The 17,248-nt window shown below is 40.1% G+C and overlaps 1 protein-coding gene across 3 annotated transcripts in view; it reads left to right on the top strand.

Moving 5' to 3' along the window:
* Window positions 1-17,248, top strand: part of tln2a (talin 2a) — a 96,277-nt gene that overhangs the window by 51,811 nt on the left and 27,218 nt on the right. For all 3 annotated transcript variants that reach the window (XM_067593196.1, XM_067593206.1, XM_067593215.1), the window contains exons 12-25: window positions 403-504; window positions 1,251-1,327; window positions 4,248-4,428; window positions 4,682-4,795; window positions 4,945-5,053; window positions 5,749-5,957; window positions 7,198-7,296; window positions 7,675-7,842; window positions 8,950-9,084; window positions 10,364-10,523; window positions 12,882-13,048; window positions 15,611-15,739; window positions 16,715-16,828; window positions 17,052-17,165. In XM_067593196.1, the coding sequence (XP_067449297.1) occupies window positions 403-504; window positions 1,251-1,327; window positions 4,248-4,428; window positions 4,682-4,795; window positions 4,945-5,053; window positions 5,749-5,957; window positions 7,198-7,296; window positions 7,675-7,842; window positions 8,950-9,084; window positions 10,364-10,523; window positions 12,882-13,048; window positions 15,611-15,739; window positions 16,715-16,828; window positions 17,052-17,165 (1,878 nt within the window). The remainder of the gene's footprint in view (window positions 1-402; window positions 505-1,250; window positions 1,328-4,247; window positions 4,429-4,681; window positions 4,796-4,944; window positions 5,054-5,748; window positions 5,958-7,197; window positions 7,297-7,674; window positions 7,843-8,949; window positions 9,085-10,363; window positions 10,524-12,881; window positions 13,049-15,610; window positions 15,740-16,714; window positions 16,829-17,051; window positions 17,166-17,248) is intronic.

Below are 17,248 nucleotides of genomic sequence, written 5' to 3'. Positions count from 1 at the left end.
ATTTAATCTTGCGGATCTGTTAGATGTACTGTCTCTATTAAATTAACACAGCCTCCTTTTCTTGCAGTTATTTCAGCTGCGTGCTCTGCTGTTTAGTCTGTGTGTTATTGTGACACTGGGATTTAATAAAAAAGATTCATTGTTGAAGGAGTTGTATATTTTGATCTGATGTCAGCTGGATGAGTGCAGGGGGTTGATTGATTTGTATTTCAAGTATGACAGTATGAGGGGCACAGATCACTCCATCTCACATGTTTTTTCAACTAATAAAAGAAAAAAATCTGCCCTGTTTTTAACATAAAATGTGCTCTGAGATGGTTTTTGGGTTAATCTGACTCTCTGTGTGTTGCAGCAGTTTGTCACAGCAGTGGTAACTTTCTGTGTGTGTGTGTGTGTGTGTAGGACTTCGGGGAGTACCAGGAGAGCTACTACTCAGTTCAGACCACTGAAGGGGAACAGATCTCCCAGCTCATTGCCGGTTACATCGACATCATCCTCAAAAAGGTGAGACCTTTTATCTCCGGAGACACAGATGAATCATAATGAATCGATATCCTCCTGTGGCAGATAAGGTCTCAGATCTGTTGATGCTTGATGCACCCTGGCTACTGTGTGGTGCAGCTGCAGTTAAATAAAAAGAAGCACAGGACAGCTGACGGAGTGCAAAGCAGGTATACTGTAAGAACTCATCAGGCGTATTTCAGCTGACCTTTTTACTGTCAGCCCAATTATAATCAACTGTCGCCTTCAGAAGCATTAGAACTATAATCATGAGTTCAAGTGACCTGAAATTATGAGTTGAGTAAGTGTTAGCTTATTAGAAGACAATTCTTTTCCCTTTTTTCACAACTGAGCCTCCCTTCTTTCCTTCCTAGGTGAGGACAGTCATCCCTAAGCCTAATGCCTTCAAAATACTGAAAAATATGTATCTGCATACCTGAAAATGTGGCTTAAATAAAAGTGAAAAACCTCCACACTCTGTCTTGCTTATTGCTGGTTTATTTAATATTCATTTGGTGTGACATTTCTGTTTAAATGACCTTCATCTGGTTTCTAAAAATAGGACCAAATATGTGTCAGAGACCAATTTCCTCTCTCTAAGTCGCTTGATGAATTTGGGACCAGGTTGTCTTTTGTGCGGCGCACAAAATGTGACATTTTAACAAAGAAAGCATTAGGGTAGCGTCTCTAAAATCACTGCAGACTCCTTTTATTAAACAAATACTTGTTGTTGTTGGTTTTTTTTGCAGAAGCAAAGCAAGGATCGCTTTGGATTAGAAGGTGATGAGGAGTCAACCATGCTTGAGGAATCTGTGTCCCCTAAAAAGTATGTACTGTAACTTTTTTTTTAAAAACCATTACACAGGTAGAGCTACTCTACTAAATTCCATCTTTGAGAAACTTTAAAGCAAAAACTAATGTGAAATCATAGTAACAACAGAGAAAGCTTTATAAAGGCAAGAAATCAAAACTACTAGACTTACTTACACTTAGAGATAATAGATATAATTAATCCTTACAGTAATTCCCATACAACTCCTGCAGTGTGTTATTGTGTTATACTCATATACTGTAAAATGTGCTGTGATGATGGTTTGCCTATGAGCACAATAGCAGCACACAAAGTTATTGCATATTATTCTAGCAAAGCACAATCTCAGACTGGGTCCTTTTTCAATTTCCTTCACAATACCGACCTCGACCGCACCTCACACATCCATCTTCCAGGACCTCATTTCCCCACATGAACACTTCCTTAGTTGGACTTTATCCCGAGAGATAATCATTATGTGAGGAAATTTTGCTGCACTGGACAAGCAAAGGCTCTATCTGAACATTTCCTGATTAGATGTGTATTAGCTCATTTATCTACAGTGGACTCTCAGTCTGTAACTAAAGCCCTTTTTTCCCCCATCTCCCCTCAATTGATATTGTTTTCCTGCTCTCAGCTGAGAGAGTATTTGCTGCAATTGTTATTGTATTTTTCTTTTATCTGGGCTCATGCACTGGGCCGAAGGCAAAAGTCTTTAATACTGCAAACACATAACAAGCTGAACTCGGGAAGGCCTTATCTGAGGAAAAACAAAACAAAGCTTTGTCTTCCAGAAGTGCACAGTGAGAAGACTCTGCAGTGTCACTCTGCTTTGTGTTAGTGTCCCACTGTCACAAATGTGCACAGCCACACTGCCTGGTGTGAAATCTCTCCCATGAACACACTTGCACACACAGCCAAGAAGCAGAAACATGCTCTTCTTGTCTTCATTAAGATACTTTTCCTCTCGTGACAGTTTGTGTTCTTGTCTTTAAGTGTTTGCACTGTTTCGGCTTTTTCCTAAGACACTGCTTGACTTCTGCTCTATTAGCAAGCTGATTATTGGCTGATGGTGTGTTTGAGTACATCATGCTCCTGTATGTATGTATGTATGTATGTATGTATGTATGTATGTATGTATGTTGGAGTATGCATTTACTCAGCTTTTAGATTTTTTGTTAGATTATTATTTGGCTGTTTTTTGTTTTTAACCACCAGTTTGTACATCTATATGAGAGAAATCATTAAGTCTTAAAAACACAGTAAAAAGACTCAGTTTTAATCATGTGTCTTTAAGGTTCATGTGCTCTCAGTCGCTCGATCGTGTTGGTTCACCCTATACAACATCAGGAAGATCAGACCCTACCTGTCTGAGCTTGCAGCACAACTCCTGGTGCAAGCTCTCGTAATATCACACATTGACTACTGCAACTCCTTACTGGCAGGCCTCCCTGCATGTACATTCAAACCTCTGCAGATGATCCAGAACGCAGCAGCACGTCTGGTCTTCAATCAGCCCAAAACAGCACATGTCACCCCACTGTTGATATCCCTCCACTGGCTCCCAGTTTCTGCCCGCATCTAATTCAAAACCCTGACACTCGCTTACAAAACAACAACTAAAATGGCTCCTGACTACCTGAACTCCCTCATTCAGGTCTACACTCCCTCCTGCTCACCACACTCTGCCGATGAAAGGCGCCTGGTACCACCACCACAACAGGGCCCTAAGTCACTAGCTAGACTCTTCCCCAGTGGTGGAACGAGTTACCAAACTTTATTTGATCTGCAGAGTCCCTCTCAATCTTTAGAAAAGACTTAAGACCCAGCTCTTTCACGAACACCTCTGCCCTTGATGGACTGTAGGTAGAGAAAAAACAAAAATGCAAAAAAAACCCAACTTGCTTCTATGCAATCTATGCGTTGCCTTGGTGCACTGTCTGTTGGCATCTACGTCCTATCGGTCCCAACTTTATGGCACTTACTCGTGTTGCTCTGTCCTGACTAGATCCCTGCTTGTGTTGTATAAGTCTCAGATGTATGTCGCTTTGGATAAAAGCGTCTGCTAAATGAAAAATGTAGTGTAATGTAATGTGTTATTTCTTGTTATATGCCAAATTTATATAAAAATGTCTTATTTTTTGAGTATATTCTATCTTCCTGTAAAAGGTTTTCATATGTTTGATGACTCATCACTTTGATGACTTTATGTTGTGGTAGCTAGCAGAACAAATACTATAAGGGGAGGTGTGTGTTTGGATATCAGTATTGTTTCCATCTCTTAAAGAATGTTGGTCTAATTTACTATTTCTCCTTCATCATCCTCCTCCTGATCTAACAACACCAGTAAGGGAGGTTTGTGTGGAGGTCAACAGTCCTCTACAGTTCTCTATTGCCCTGAATTCACTAAGCCACGCCCACCATTTAGCGGTCCAGTCAGAAAATCTGAAGGATTTAATTAATGTTTAAATAACTCACAGTACAGAAGCTAAAGACACTTTTATCTTCAGTCTCACTGTGACTTTAAAGAAGGTATATGTGCTCTATTTTCATGGCAGCACAAAGACTAGAGCAAACAGTGCTATTATAAGTTGGTAATTTCCTAACCTTGAAAAGTGCTTTTCCCTCTGTTAAATAATTTGTGCCAAGCACAGCAAGTGTGGCGCTACTAAGTGTGCAACTAAAACAATGTTATCAAGCAAGCTGATAAACTGAGATTTGCTCCGCATGAGATGAAAAGTTCAATGGCAGTGTGATTTCAATGCAAAAAATTGTAAGTAAATATAACCTGCCACACTCTCCCTATGAGAGGTGACTTCAGAATTGTTCTTATTGTGTGCACCACTCTGCATAATTGTTTTTTAAGACATGGTGATCATCCATAAACCTTTTTTTAGAAGCCGTATTAACTGTCTGCCTGTTTACGTACCTGCAGGTCCACCATCCTTCAGCAGCAGTTTAACCGCGTGGGCCGGGTGGAGCACGGCTCCGTGGCGCTGCCAGGGGTGATCCGATCTGGCTCCATTGGCACAGAGTCACTCAGCATGGGCACCATGCCATCTGCTCAGCAGCAGATCACAATGGGTCAGATGCACCGTGGACACATGCCACCGCTGGTAAGAAGAGTACAGCAGAATGGTGCTTAGTATATTTTACATTTAAGACTTTCTGTTAAAGGTATAAGTTTGTTTCATGTGGTAAAACTGGACATAAGTATCATCATCCTCCATTATGTCACCTTTTTTTACCTTCCTTGTGGCTGCTCCCTCTACATGCAAACAATTAAACTGAGGACAAGAATCTTCTTTGGCAAGGTTTTTTGTAAAATAATTGTGTAAGACACATCTATTTATTTTCCTCTATGTTTAGAGTTCAGCACAGCAGGCTCTGATGGGAACCATCAACACCAGTATGCAAGCTGTGCAGAAGGCTCAGATTGACCTGGGGGAGGTTGACAACCTGCCACCACTGGGACAGGACATGGTATGTGGCTGCACATGGTTAATATAAAAACCAACAAGACAAGAACACACTCATACATAACATACATTATGGTAATATGTCACTTTGGTGCATTTTATTTATGCAGTATAATGACTTTAGGTCTTGTCTACCTCTGTCTTTGTGCATAGGCATCCAAGGTGTGGATCCAGAACAAGATGGACGAATCAAAACACGAGATTCATTCTCAGGTCGACGCCATCACTGCAGGAACGGCCTCTGTCGTCAACCTCACAGCTGGTCAGTGGCATTAGCATGACTCAGCAGAATATGATAAAACCCTGACAGCATGACAGTGGAGCAAGGCTGCAGTGCATTACACATTGTTGTAGCATTTGTGGCATTTATTGTAAATAAAATGGTTTAAGTCCTTCAGGAACCCTTGATGGAAGTGAAAGTCTTAAGACCTGTGCCCAGAGTTTTTATGAGTAATTTTAGGGATGCTTTTTCTGCACGGTTTAATTGATCTGGCCAATTAACAACTTTAAAGCAGAATCTTTCCATTAGTCTCACACTCATTAACAGCATTATGGATCCTGTATGAAGTCTAATGGTTCCTTCATCTCCTGCTGTGGTTTGGTGAATATGGGACAGTGAATTCTGAACCGTTCAAGGTTAAAGTCAGTTGATCAGTCTGCTGGTTTCAGTCTGTTATCTGTGCTTTAGACAGATAACAGCTTATACCTAATTTCTCTACTTTCTCAAGTGTATTTCCCAGTGCTTACTTAAATGGACTGATGTGTTTTATGCAGAGTCTCTAATTATACTCGAAAGCAAAATGTTGACCCTTGGTTGAATGATTAATTTATACATATCAGTGAATCTTAAGGATGCTTACTTGAGAGCATTTTGCATTTTTCTGTCTTGGGGGTTTGAATTAAAGGGCTTTATTTTTCTGATGGCCTCTCTTATTCTCCTCCTACTGTCCCCAATAGGCGACCCGACTGACACAGACTACACAGCAGTGGGCTGCGCCATCACCACCATCTCCTCCAACCTGACAGAAATGTCAAAGGGTGTGAAGCTGTTGGCTGCACTGATGGAGGATGAGGTGGGCGGAGGTAACGACCTGATGAGGGCTGCCCGGACACTAGCAGGGGCCGTGTCTGACTTGCTGAAGGCTGTGGAGCCGGCATCTGGAGAGGTGAGCAAAGAAACTTCAAACTCTGAGATTATAATACTAATTCATAAGTCAAACATGGCAAATTCACCTTTTTAATAGATGCACAGTACATTACAGCCTTAGAATTATCAGTCTGTCTATATACTTATCTATTTTTCCCCTGAAAACGGACATTCAGAATTGTATTCAGTACCTTTCCCTCCTACTGTAGCCATCTGCACACCAGACATGTTGAAAGATGCAGATCTGTTGTTCATGTTCAAGTCCAACATAGCAAATAATGTGTGAAGGACATAATGAATGATGTTGATCTCAAACCAAATGGAGGAAGAGAAGTGGATAAAGTGGGTAAATTGTTGAAAAAGTCACAAAATGGAGAATAACTTGTGAAAATGAAGCCTGACTTTGGATTTGAGCCCATGCAGCAACCAAACTTTTCACCATGTGTTTTACTTGAAATGCCAGATTTAGTCTGTATTTTGTTGTCCTCACACAAAATGCTTTGTTCCTCCCAAATTGACAACGACAACCTAAAAAGTTAATTAAATTTGCCGCAGAGCAGCTCGACCCTGAGACAATGTATGGTCTCTTAATAATGCAGCGTCTCTCCTGGTCTTCCAAAACTCCACGTAATTATATTAACATCCTGTGCTGCTGGCCAGCTTCAGCTAACTGAATTGTCCTGGCTGGTCTGAATAAAGACCTCTGACTGAGGCTGAACTGATTGGCAGACATGTGCTGTTTTTTAATGGAAACACAGCTAGCTTAAAAATACTGCAAAACACACATGGTGAATAATTCACTTGTGAGACTGTGCATCTACTTGTGTTGCAGGACTTTAATGTTCTGACCAGTGTCTATTAGGAGTTATGGGGGGGGGGGTTGTCTGGAACATTCAGGAGTTAATGAACTGTACAGTGCTGGGCTGGTAATCTACATAATACACAGGTTTATCTATCTTAGGGAGAACCCTGAGCTTTATAAAGTTGTGCATTATGGATGCTGGTTGTTGGACAGATAACATGTGACTGTAGGCTCCTTAGATGAAGACATGTAGGCTCTCTTTCTTAACTGTGTCTTTGTGTAGGAATATTATGAATCACTCTAGCACTGATGCAGCATACAGCACATTAAAACACTGTGCAGGTTAAGTAGAAGCCATATCTCAAGATGCAAGATGATGCTGTTTCAAACCAGGCCTCTAAATGCAGTTTCACATCCTGATTGCTTTGTGTGTGTGTGTATGTGTGTGTGTCTGCAGCCCAGACAGACTGTGCTGACGGCAGCAGGCAGCATCGGCCAGGCTAGTGGAGACCTCCTGCGCCAGATTGGAGAGAGCGAGACAGACGAGAGGTTCCAGGTAAAACTGCACTCCATCCATTTGTCATAATCACTGCTCTCAGTGAAGTGTTCAGAGAAAACCATGGTATCCAGGAACTGCTGCTCAGCTAATCAAGAACACATTGTAACCAGGGGAAGATGGAGTAAACACTAGTATATTCAAACAAGTTTTTTTCATTATGTAACCTGAGTTTCTTAGTTTGAACAGATTGCTCAACTGCGAATATAACCTTTGTGGCATAAATCATTTTACTTTAGTCTGAGCTATCCAAATGCTAATGCCATAATATTGCTTAATCTGTTTAAGAGAGTGGCAAAAAAAAGGTGTACAAAAGATATATAAAGTTGCTGATGAGATGTTTTGTGTTGTCTTCCTGCCTTGCTACCTGTTGTGCAGGATATCCTGATGAATCTGGCTAAAGCCGTGGCCAACGCCGCAGCCATGTTGGTGCTGAAGGCCAAGAATGTGGCCCAGGTTGCAGAGGACACCGTTCTTCAAAACCGAGTAATTGCTGCAGCTACCCAGTGTGCCCTGTCCACCTCCCAGCTGGTGGCTTGTGCCAAGGTACAGGAACATGCTCAAATGTTATAAATTAACCTGCCTCTCCACTAAAACAAGAGTGCTTTGTGAATAAGTGTGTGTGCTGAACATTCACCAATGTTCCCAAGCATGAAATGTGAGACTTATTGTACTAAACGGCTCACATCACATCAAGTATTTGTACAACATGCACTCAGTTCTCAAAAAATACATTTAGCAGATATGCAAATACTTAAAAACGATGCACTGGTGTTGTAATATTTTTTTTTAATTTATTATGTCAGATCTGTCTCCGATTTGAATATTATTATTATTATTATTTGGGAAGCTATTTGGTGAAGTGCATGACAATAATTTCCCATTTGCTATTTCACCATTTCTCAAGCAGACTTTACAGTGAGGTTTGGTAAATAGATATTTATGTCCTCAAATATTTTAATAACTTAAGATTTGTCTGCAGCTTAAGAAACTGTGTTTTTGGAGTGTGAACATATGAGAATGCACTAAGGCACTGTTAAATACACAGTCATTTGTGCATCCATAATTGTACAACCCACATGCCTCTAATTAGTTTAAATGCCCTCTTGGCTCCCAATCTGAATAGTTGCATTTACTAAACAAATCCTCACCTCTCTGCATGGTAGTGTGATGAAAACCATCTGCTGAAGAATCCCTTTCAGAAAGATATTTCTCTAATCTTTGTTTCCTCTGTTCTTTTGTGAAATGTGATTTGTAATTTATTGATGAAAAGACTGTTATCGCAGTGCATTTATACCAACGTAGAAGATTTTTATGGTTTGAGTCACATTGGGGAAGTTAAATGCAGATTATATTGGGCTAGAGCTGGAATGATTAACTGATTAATCCGTTTGTTAATCAACAAAATTAATGTGCAATAATTAATAATTATTTTAGATTATTTTCATTATAGTGTTTTCTTTGTCCTCTATGATAGAAAACTGAATATTTTTGGAATTTTCAAGTTTGGCCTCTCACACATGGATCATTTTTGCCCCATATGATGCCATTATTATTATTATTCTTTTTCATATTTCATGTCCTTGTTATTGCATAACTATTTGTTTTCTTCCAATTCCTCACCTTCATTTCTCTCTACCTTCCATGTTGTAGGTGGTGAGTCCCACCATCAGTTCCCCTGTTTGTCAGGAGCAATTAATCGAAGCTGGAAAGCTGGTGGATCGCTCAGTGGAGAGCTGTGTCCAGGCCTGCCTCTCAGCCACAGAGGATGGTGAGCTCCTCAAACAGGTAAGTTTGACTGCTGTGCACTTAACTGTGGTCCTCCATGTATGGTTTTTCTCCTTTTTGTTTCAGAAAATATTGTAACAAGTTGTATCACGAGTTTGACCCAGAAAACACTAATTAGCAGCAAATGAGTTGACTGGTGTGTTTTCTAGGATACTGATTCTCAAGCTTTTTGTCATGTAAGCTACATCAGACATTTTTTAATGTCTCCATGCTGGCAACAGCCGTGGCCAGAGGCATTACATTTTCAGCTTGTCTGTACTTACATACGTCTGTTTGTACATCCCATTCTTGTGAGTGCGAAATCTCAGGAATGCCTTGAGGGAATTTCTTCAAATTTGGCACAAACGTCCACTTTGACTCGAGGATGAACTGATTAAATTTTGGTGGTCAAAGGTGAAGGTCACTGTGACATCACCCATCCCAATCTCCTGAACGAGATATCTCAGGAACACCTTGAGGGAATTTCATTACATCTGGCACACATGTCCACTTGGACTCAAGGATGAACTGATTAGAATTTGGTGGTCAAAGGTCAAGATCACTGTGACCTCAAAAAACACGTTTTTGGACATAACTCAAGAATTCATACGCTAATTATAGTATGACAAAGTTTCACACAAATGTCCAATAGGATAAAATAATGAAGTGATGAAATTTTATATCCAAATGGTCAAAGGTCAACTTCACTATGGCATCATAATGTTCTGCAAAAACAGTTTTCTGGCCATTATTCAACACCATAACTCAGGAACAGAAGGGGAGATTGTGACCATATTTCACATTTGGTTGGATGCTGAATTGGTGACACTAATCTTTGGGGGCCCACTCTGAAACTGTGGTGATTGTTTAGATATTCTTTGCTGCCGGGTTGAAGATGTGTTAGGATTTGTAGCTTCTTTGCCGCAACATCCATATCTGAAGCATCATCTACTGTCATGGCTACAACTTTGTGTTCTATCAGAATCAGCTTTATTGGCCAAGCAAGTGAATACATACAAGGAGAATACACTTAATACCTTTTTATTTAATTCCTTCAAAGTCTTCACTAATATTATATGAGTCTGAACAGACATGGATGTAAACTGCAACTTGACTGGTTGGCGGAGACATACGGTTTAATTCAGGGAATTCTGTTTGTGCACTAACACACGGCTTAAGAAGCAATGAAGATGATGAGTCCAGTGTGCCTCTCTCCACCCTGCTGGAATAAGAATAAGGGAATAATGCAGCTTAAGAAACACAGCACTAACATTGATGATGTACATCTCCTGTGTTGAAGGTGAGTGCAGCAGCCAGCGTGGTGAGTCAGGCTCTGGGAGATCTCTTGCAACACGTCCGGCAGTACACGTCAAGGGGAGAGCCTATCGGGCGCTACGACCAGGCCACAGACACCATTATGACCGTCACTGAGAGTATCTTCAGCTCAATGGGAGATGCAGGTGAGTTCAAAAGAGGATGTTGCTTGGAGATGAAAAGCTGGGAAGATTAGGGGCTAAAAAAATAAAATATTGAATATATATTGACCTTGATGCAATTTTGTTTGTGATTAAGTAATGATGTACGGTACTTAGGTTAAGGAACAGCCTAATTAATTGCCCTTTTACTGAAAATGTATTTTTGATTTAAAAAGCAATCATGGATTAAACAGTCATTGGCAGTAAAGCACAACCTGCAGCCAGCTACTTTCAGTGAGGTTCTAGTTTTTATTTTGGTCAGTCAGTCAGTCAGTTGGTCAACTTTGATCCAGGCTAAATTATTTCAACAACTATTGCATGAAATGCCATGAAATTCAGTACAGATAATCATGGTCCTCAGAGGATGCATCCTAATGACTTTGGTGACCCCCTGACTTTTTCTCTAGTGCCACCATGAGGTTTACATTTGTGGTATTGAGTGAAATGTCTTTTCGACTATTGTATGGTTTGTATGCTTTGCCATGATAATTGGCACACAATTTGTCCAATACTACAATTAATTATAATTACAGTTATAACATACAGCATGTTATAAATATTAGCACGCTAACATGCTAAACCAAGACTGTTTACATGGTAAATATTACCTGCTTAACATCAGCATTTTAGCAGCGTCTTCATTAGCATGCTGATGTTAGCATTTAGCCGAAAGCACCTCTTTGCCTAACAAACCTGCTAGCATTTAAACTCATCTTGTTGATAATACAGCTGGTACTTGAAAATAAAGAATTAAATAATTTTATAGAATTATCAATAATCTAGGCAAAAATAAAACCTAAGAAACTATAAAAGATAAAGGCAAGGTTGATGGAACCAGCCACTCCTGTCTCAGTACTTTGTGCAACCCACCACAGAGTCTCTAGTTAAATATGGCATAATTTTGGCACCTGTCGTACTTTGAAATTTAATCTAAAATGTGGCTAAATTTGACCTGCCTTAGCCATATATCTTGGTTTAAAAAAGTGATGAAAAAGCACAAACTATATCTAATCTAAGCTATAAAACTTGCTTGCCACTACAGCTCTAAAGTTTTTGTTTCTCAGTACATGTCTACTGTGTTATCAGTTTCTGTTTCATCCATCTTCTCCTCTGTGGCATGATGGTGGGTTTGAATGGACTGCTGTCAGACCTGGTGCAGCCACAGAGAGAAGCTGACAGTGATGTTAACAAGTCTGACAGCGGTGAAAGACGGGAAGATAGAAAGCGGCGCAGAAAGAACGTCCTGGCCCAGCGGTCAGCTTGGCTGGATTGATTGGTTTGATAGACCAGTAGAATGACTGTTTGCTCTGCTGAGGCCTGAATACACACAGCCAGTTGGAGAATACCGCCTTTGAACTGGTGTCAGATATGTCAGGTTATGTCACACCTGGCACAAAAATGGGACAAAAATTTGTGGTGTGACGAATTTAAAAAAAGGAGTGAATCCTTCTGTAGTCGAGTGTTGGCACATCAGCTGAGATATTCACATGAATTATAGCGGCATGCTGCCAGATAGCTTTTGTGTTGTGCCAGGTCTGCTTTGACAGAGAGAATTTAGACACTGTGTCTTTCCATCCCTTTTGTCTTACCTCATTAGTCTGATTCTTCTTTTTTTTTTTTTTTCAGAGGGAGTCAGACACACCGGGGCTGGTGGAATAGTTACATCCAATTGTTTTAGTCAGTCAGCTACCGGTGTTATACAGATCTAATTAGGGAGACCATTACAACAGTGTGAGAAATTCAGCCACGTTGTTTCTTTTGCATCCTGTTTTCTCCCACCAGGTGACATTCAAATGTTCATGTTTAACTGCTAGCTATTGCTTATTACCTCAAACAGTCCCGGTATGAGTCAACACACCATCAGCCAGTTTAACAAGTAAATTTCTCCTACTGATACAGGATTAAAGGGTATCAAATTAAAGTCAATGTAGTCTTGTTGAAATATTTGTCGGTTTGCCAGCACTCTATCACTTGCATCATTATTCCTAAAAACGTTATCAACCATACAGTAGTGAGTACTTTATTACAAGTAGTTGAAGAAATGAAGATGGATTTAAGGTTTTTTTTTTTTTGTCTGAATTGTTCATGACTATCAACTCAGGAGGTTTTGCTACAAAAGGATAGCAGTAAGCAATTACATTTTTTTTTTTTTTTTTTACATAAGTGTCACCTGAATAATCTCTATGTATGACTCATACATTTGCACTTTTCTCATCTCTCTCTCTCTCTCTCTCTCTCTCTCTCTCTCTCTCTCTCTCTCTCTCTCTCGCTCTCTCGCTTCCTCTCTCCTTCCTCTCACCTCTCCCCACCTTTGTCTTCTGTCCCCACTGTTCTTCCTCTCAGGAGAGATGGTCCGTCAGGCTCGGGTGTTGGCTCAGGCCACCTCAGACCTGGTGAACGCCATGAGGTCTGATGCTGAAGCTGAGGTGGATGTCGACAATTCTAAGAAGTTGCTGGCAGCTGCTAAACTGCTGGCTGACGCAACTGCAAGGATGGTGGAGGCAGCAAAGGTAACCGGGCTACGAAACATAAAGTATATCATATTTTCTAGGTTTATTTTTTGATTTTTTTTTCATTCACAGCTCAACTTTTGACAACAAAAAGCAGTACGTTGTATAGTATACCACTTCAAACTCTTTAAAAGTTTCGGTTTTAATCATTGGATTGTCATTTCTTAAGACCAGATAAAGATCTACAGCGCTGGGTTTAGCTGCACTACAAGGTGACCTTTTCAGTGACAGCAGAGGGGAAAGAGTGGGGTGTATGTGCAAGCGGGTGTGCGTGTGTTTGCAAAACAGAGAAAGGATGACAGTGTGGGAAGTGATTCACTTAAGGTGTTTTTTCACCAAAAAAATAACCTTTTAAAACTTCCTTGTAATAAAGATTGATGGCATGGACTTATCTTTTAATTTGATCTTTAACATCTGAATCACAATGTGTGTTTCTAAAAGGGGTTTTACATTGTAATTTTTCTAATTATATGGTAAAGTCAACATTTACATACATGGACAACTTTCCAAGATGGAAAGATGAAATTTATGACCGAATTTGTGGGTGTGTAGAATTTTAGTTTAAGATATGCAATTTAAATTAGTTGTCAGAATTTAGGGTTTCCGTTAAGAATCCGGAAAGGCCGGGCATGCTCTCATTGTGTCTTTGTTTCATTACTTCATCTGTATACAGCAGATCCAGGATTTGTCTCTTGTACTGGTCTCTGACCAAAGCGAAGACTTGCAAAAGCTGTGCTTGCTGTTGATGTGAATGGGTCAATACATGTTAAAGCTTTGCATCTGTTTCTTTTGGTTTCTACAATAATTACTGTAGAATTACTGTAAAACTAGTAGATAATGAAGGCAACTTGTAGTACCCTCAGCCACAAATTCCTCTAAATAAAATAAGAAACCTGATGACAAACTTCAAGAAATACAAATTTACTCACACCATGTGCTATGTCGATCTTTCAACGTTGAATGCATTTTAATGAACTGAAATTTGACATCCGGCCCATTTTTTTTTTTTTATCATTTATTTATGCAGGGTCTGATATGACCTTTCAGTTTGAACTGTACAATAACATGTCAGAGCAACATTGAGATTTATCATCCATTTAGTCTTCATGCCTCAAGTTTTCAGTGAAACATGATTAAGATTAAGAAGACATCAAACTCTTTCCTCCCAGACTGCTCCAGGGGAGGTTTAGCTTTGCCACTGACCCCCATCTTCTTCTCTCTCAACTCTTTATCTCCTACATCACTCTCATTATCTGTCTACCCAATCACAGATTGATATTAATAGCTCTCCACTTCCACCATGAAAATTAAATGACGCCTTCCAGCTGGTTAGTCGAGTTTGATGCCAGACTTATCACCCGTCACAGCTGTATATTTATCTGTGTCGGTGGAGGCTGAGACCTTAGCCAGCCGTTGCCTTGGTAACTGATTAATTGAGCCTTTGTCGTATAGTTTTAGGACGTATTTTTCACTTGTTTTTCTTACTTAATGCTTAAGTTAGGTGATTTGCTGTGGTTTACTTTTTTATGCATGTACTGTATCAGTGTAAAACAGACCCTTTTTGAAGGCTAGTTTCCTATGATGAATTCTTGCATGTGATATCCTTAGTCCCTCTGGAAATCAGCACTTTTTAATAATTATGCAAATTAGCTGTTCTATTTAAGTGGTGTCAGCGCTTGCCAACAGGCAGATGACAGCTGCAAACTCCACTGACATGAAGCTGGTCACTAACATCGTTTTACAAAATATGCAACTACTTAACAGTGAAACAACCTTTTTTCTCTGTTTGTACACTCGTGTGCCTTGTTGATAGCGATATCTCCGTGACTTCTGCCACCAGCAGCTGTGGGGTTAAAAATAACCTTAATGACATGGATTTTCAGTTGCGTAAACACCCACCTCTCTGTGTAGCTGCAGGTGAAGCTACTGAGTTCCCAGTTAATTAACCTAATGGCATCGGGCTTAGCTTTCTCTCCAACAGCAGGAGACACTGAGGCGCTAAGTGATATTGGTCTCCACACAACCCAGTTAACTTGGGTACTGCTAGATACACAAACAGCAAGATAAAAAGGTCTGCTTGCTAATGTGAATTAACAACATCTCTTAACATTCAGCTGTTAACAAAGCACTGATTGTTTGAGCGAAGAGGAGCTGCAGCTGAGTTTGAGTGCAGTGATTAAGTCTGCGTCATTTCTAAAGATCTGTGTACACCGATTGGATATTCTAAGATTATATGTATTTGTTGATGGCAGCTGTGTAGGTGTGTCTTCTGCTTGTCCCAGTAGGAGTGTGTGTGATGTGTTGAATGTTAACAGTCACTCAGAAATGTTACTGCTTTCCAGAAAAAAGAAATAGGGCAAAAATTTAACATGAAATAGCTTTTTAAAAGACTATAGAAAGTCAGGGAATATTGGAATTGGATTATCCAAGAATATACCTGAATGCATTGTTTTCTTTGTCTTCCCTGCTCTATACCAGCTGTTGACCCACCTGGCTCACAAGTCATGTATGCTGATCACTGTTCGTGCATGTATGTGTGTGTGTGTGTGTGTGTGTTCTCAGGGTGCAGCAGCGTACCCAGAGAACGAGGATCAGCAGCAGAGACTGAGGGAAGCTGCAGAGGGGCTGCGTGTGGCCACCAACGCTGCTGCTCAGAACGCCATAAAGAAGAAGCTGATCAACAGACTGGAGGTCAGTGATGATGGCTTAACTTTTACCTGCATACACTGTTTGGTTACATCCACTTATCACACTTTGACCTGAGTGAAACAGCAACTTCAGAATGAGGTAATTTCTTCCTGAATTTAAAGGTTCAGTGTGTAGAATTTAGTGGCATAGCGGAACCGACTTGGCACAAATGGAATATAATATTCATAAGGATGTTTTAATTGGTGTATAATCACCTGAAAATAAGAATAGTGTTTTTGTTACCTTAGAACGAGCCCTTTATATCTACCTAGGGAGCAAGTCTTCTTCCACAGAGTCCGCCATGTTGCACCGCCATGTTTCTACAGTACATGTTGATTTCAGTAGCATATCATTTCCCATTTAATGTCAAATTTTTACACAAATTTAGGTTTGTCACTTTTTAAAATGGTCCTTAACTTGGAAAATTGGTGGGACTCATTGACTCATGGCCCAGTTTAACTCATTAACAGAGTTTCAGTGTGTGGGTTTCAGAGTTTCTGGGTCGTCCCTTATCATATTATATTCTGTTATGATGTGCGGTTGTATGCATGTTTTACTTTCACTATTGTTATGAGTTATATTTAATATTAGGATTTTTATTATCTACAATAACTTCTTAGTTTTGAATAAACAAGATGTGAGACCTTAATTTGAAGTTGAGTATTTAAGGACAGACCTTTTTATTATGCTGTATGTACACTCTAATACATGGATGTTTAATAATGTATTTAGTGCAGCTTACATTGCCAGAGATGCTTTTAGTGTACCATTGTGTGGTAAGGAAATACAAACATGTATAGAAAAATTATCAGGACTGTAATTTAAAATCACTTAGACCACACATTCGACACTAGAATCTTTTAACATCCGGTCAGAGATGTGACCTTAGAGGCCTTTTGAATGGATACTTGAAAATGGATTGATACAGGCAATACGGTTACTATATTTTACATGTGGATATGTCTTAATATTCTTCAGAATGCTGCCAAGCAAGCTGCGGCTGCAGCCACACAGACCATCGCTGCTGCTCAAAATGCTGCCGCCTCTAACAAGAACACTGCTGCTCACCAGCAGCTGGTGCAGAGCTGTAAGGTGGGGATGCTTTTTTTTTTTTTTAGGTTTTCTTTGTTTTATATATTAATGAATCTTTCCTCACACCACTGTTCCTATTCTTATCAGCTGCATAATGTCACCATATCATGTGTAAATTGCTTACTTGATGGTACATAGACCAGTATGATAAAAAGAAGGATTTTATACTGTCTCAGTCTTGATTGTGTATTTATGCTTGTGTATGCGTTTTTTTTGTGTATAGGCAGTGGCTGACCACATCCCACAGCTCGTCCAGGGGGTGCGTGGCAGTCAGGCCAAACCAGAAGACCTCAGTGCACAACTAGCCCTCATCATCGCCAGCCAGAACTTCCTACAGGTGCAAAACACACACACACACACACACACACACACACACACACACACACACACACACACACACACACACACACGCCCCACCAT

Source organism: Thunnus thynnus, chromosome 1, assembly GCF_963924715.1.
Source record: "Thunnus thynnus chromosome 1, fThuThy2.1, whole genome shotgun sequence".
NCBI lineage: Eukaryota > Metazoa > Chordata > Actinopteri > Scombriformes > Scombridae > Thunnus > Thunnus thynnus.
Note: the sequence above shows the minus strand (reverse complement) of the source record. Positions and strands in the feature narration are given on the sequence as shown.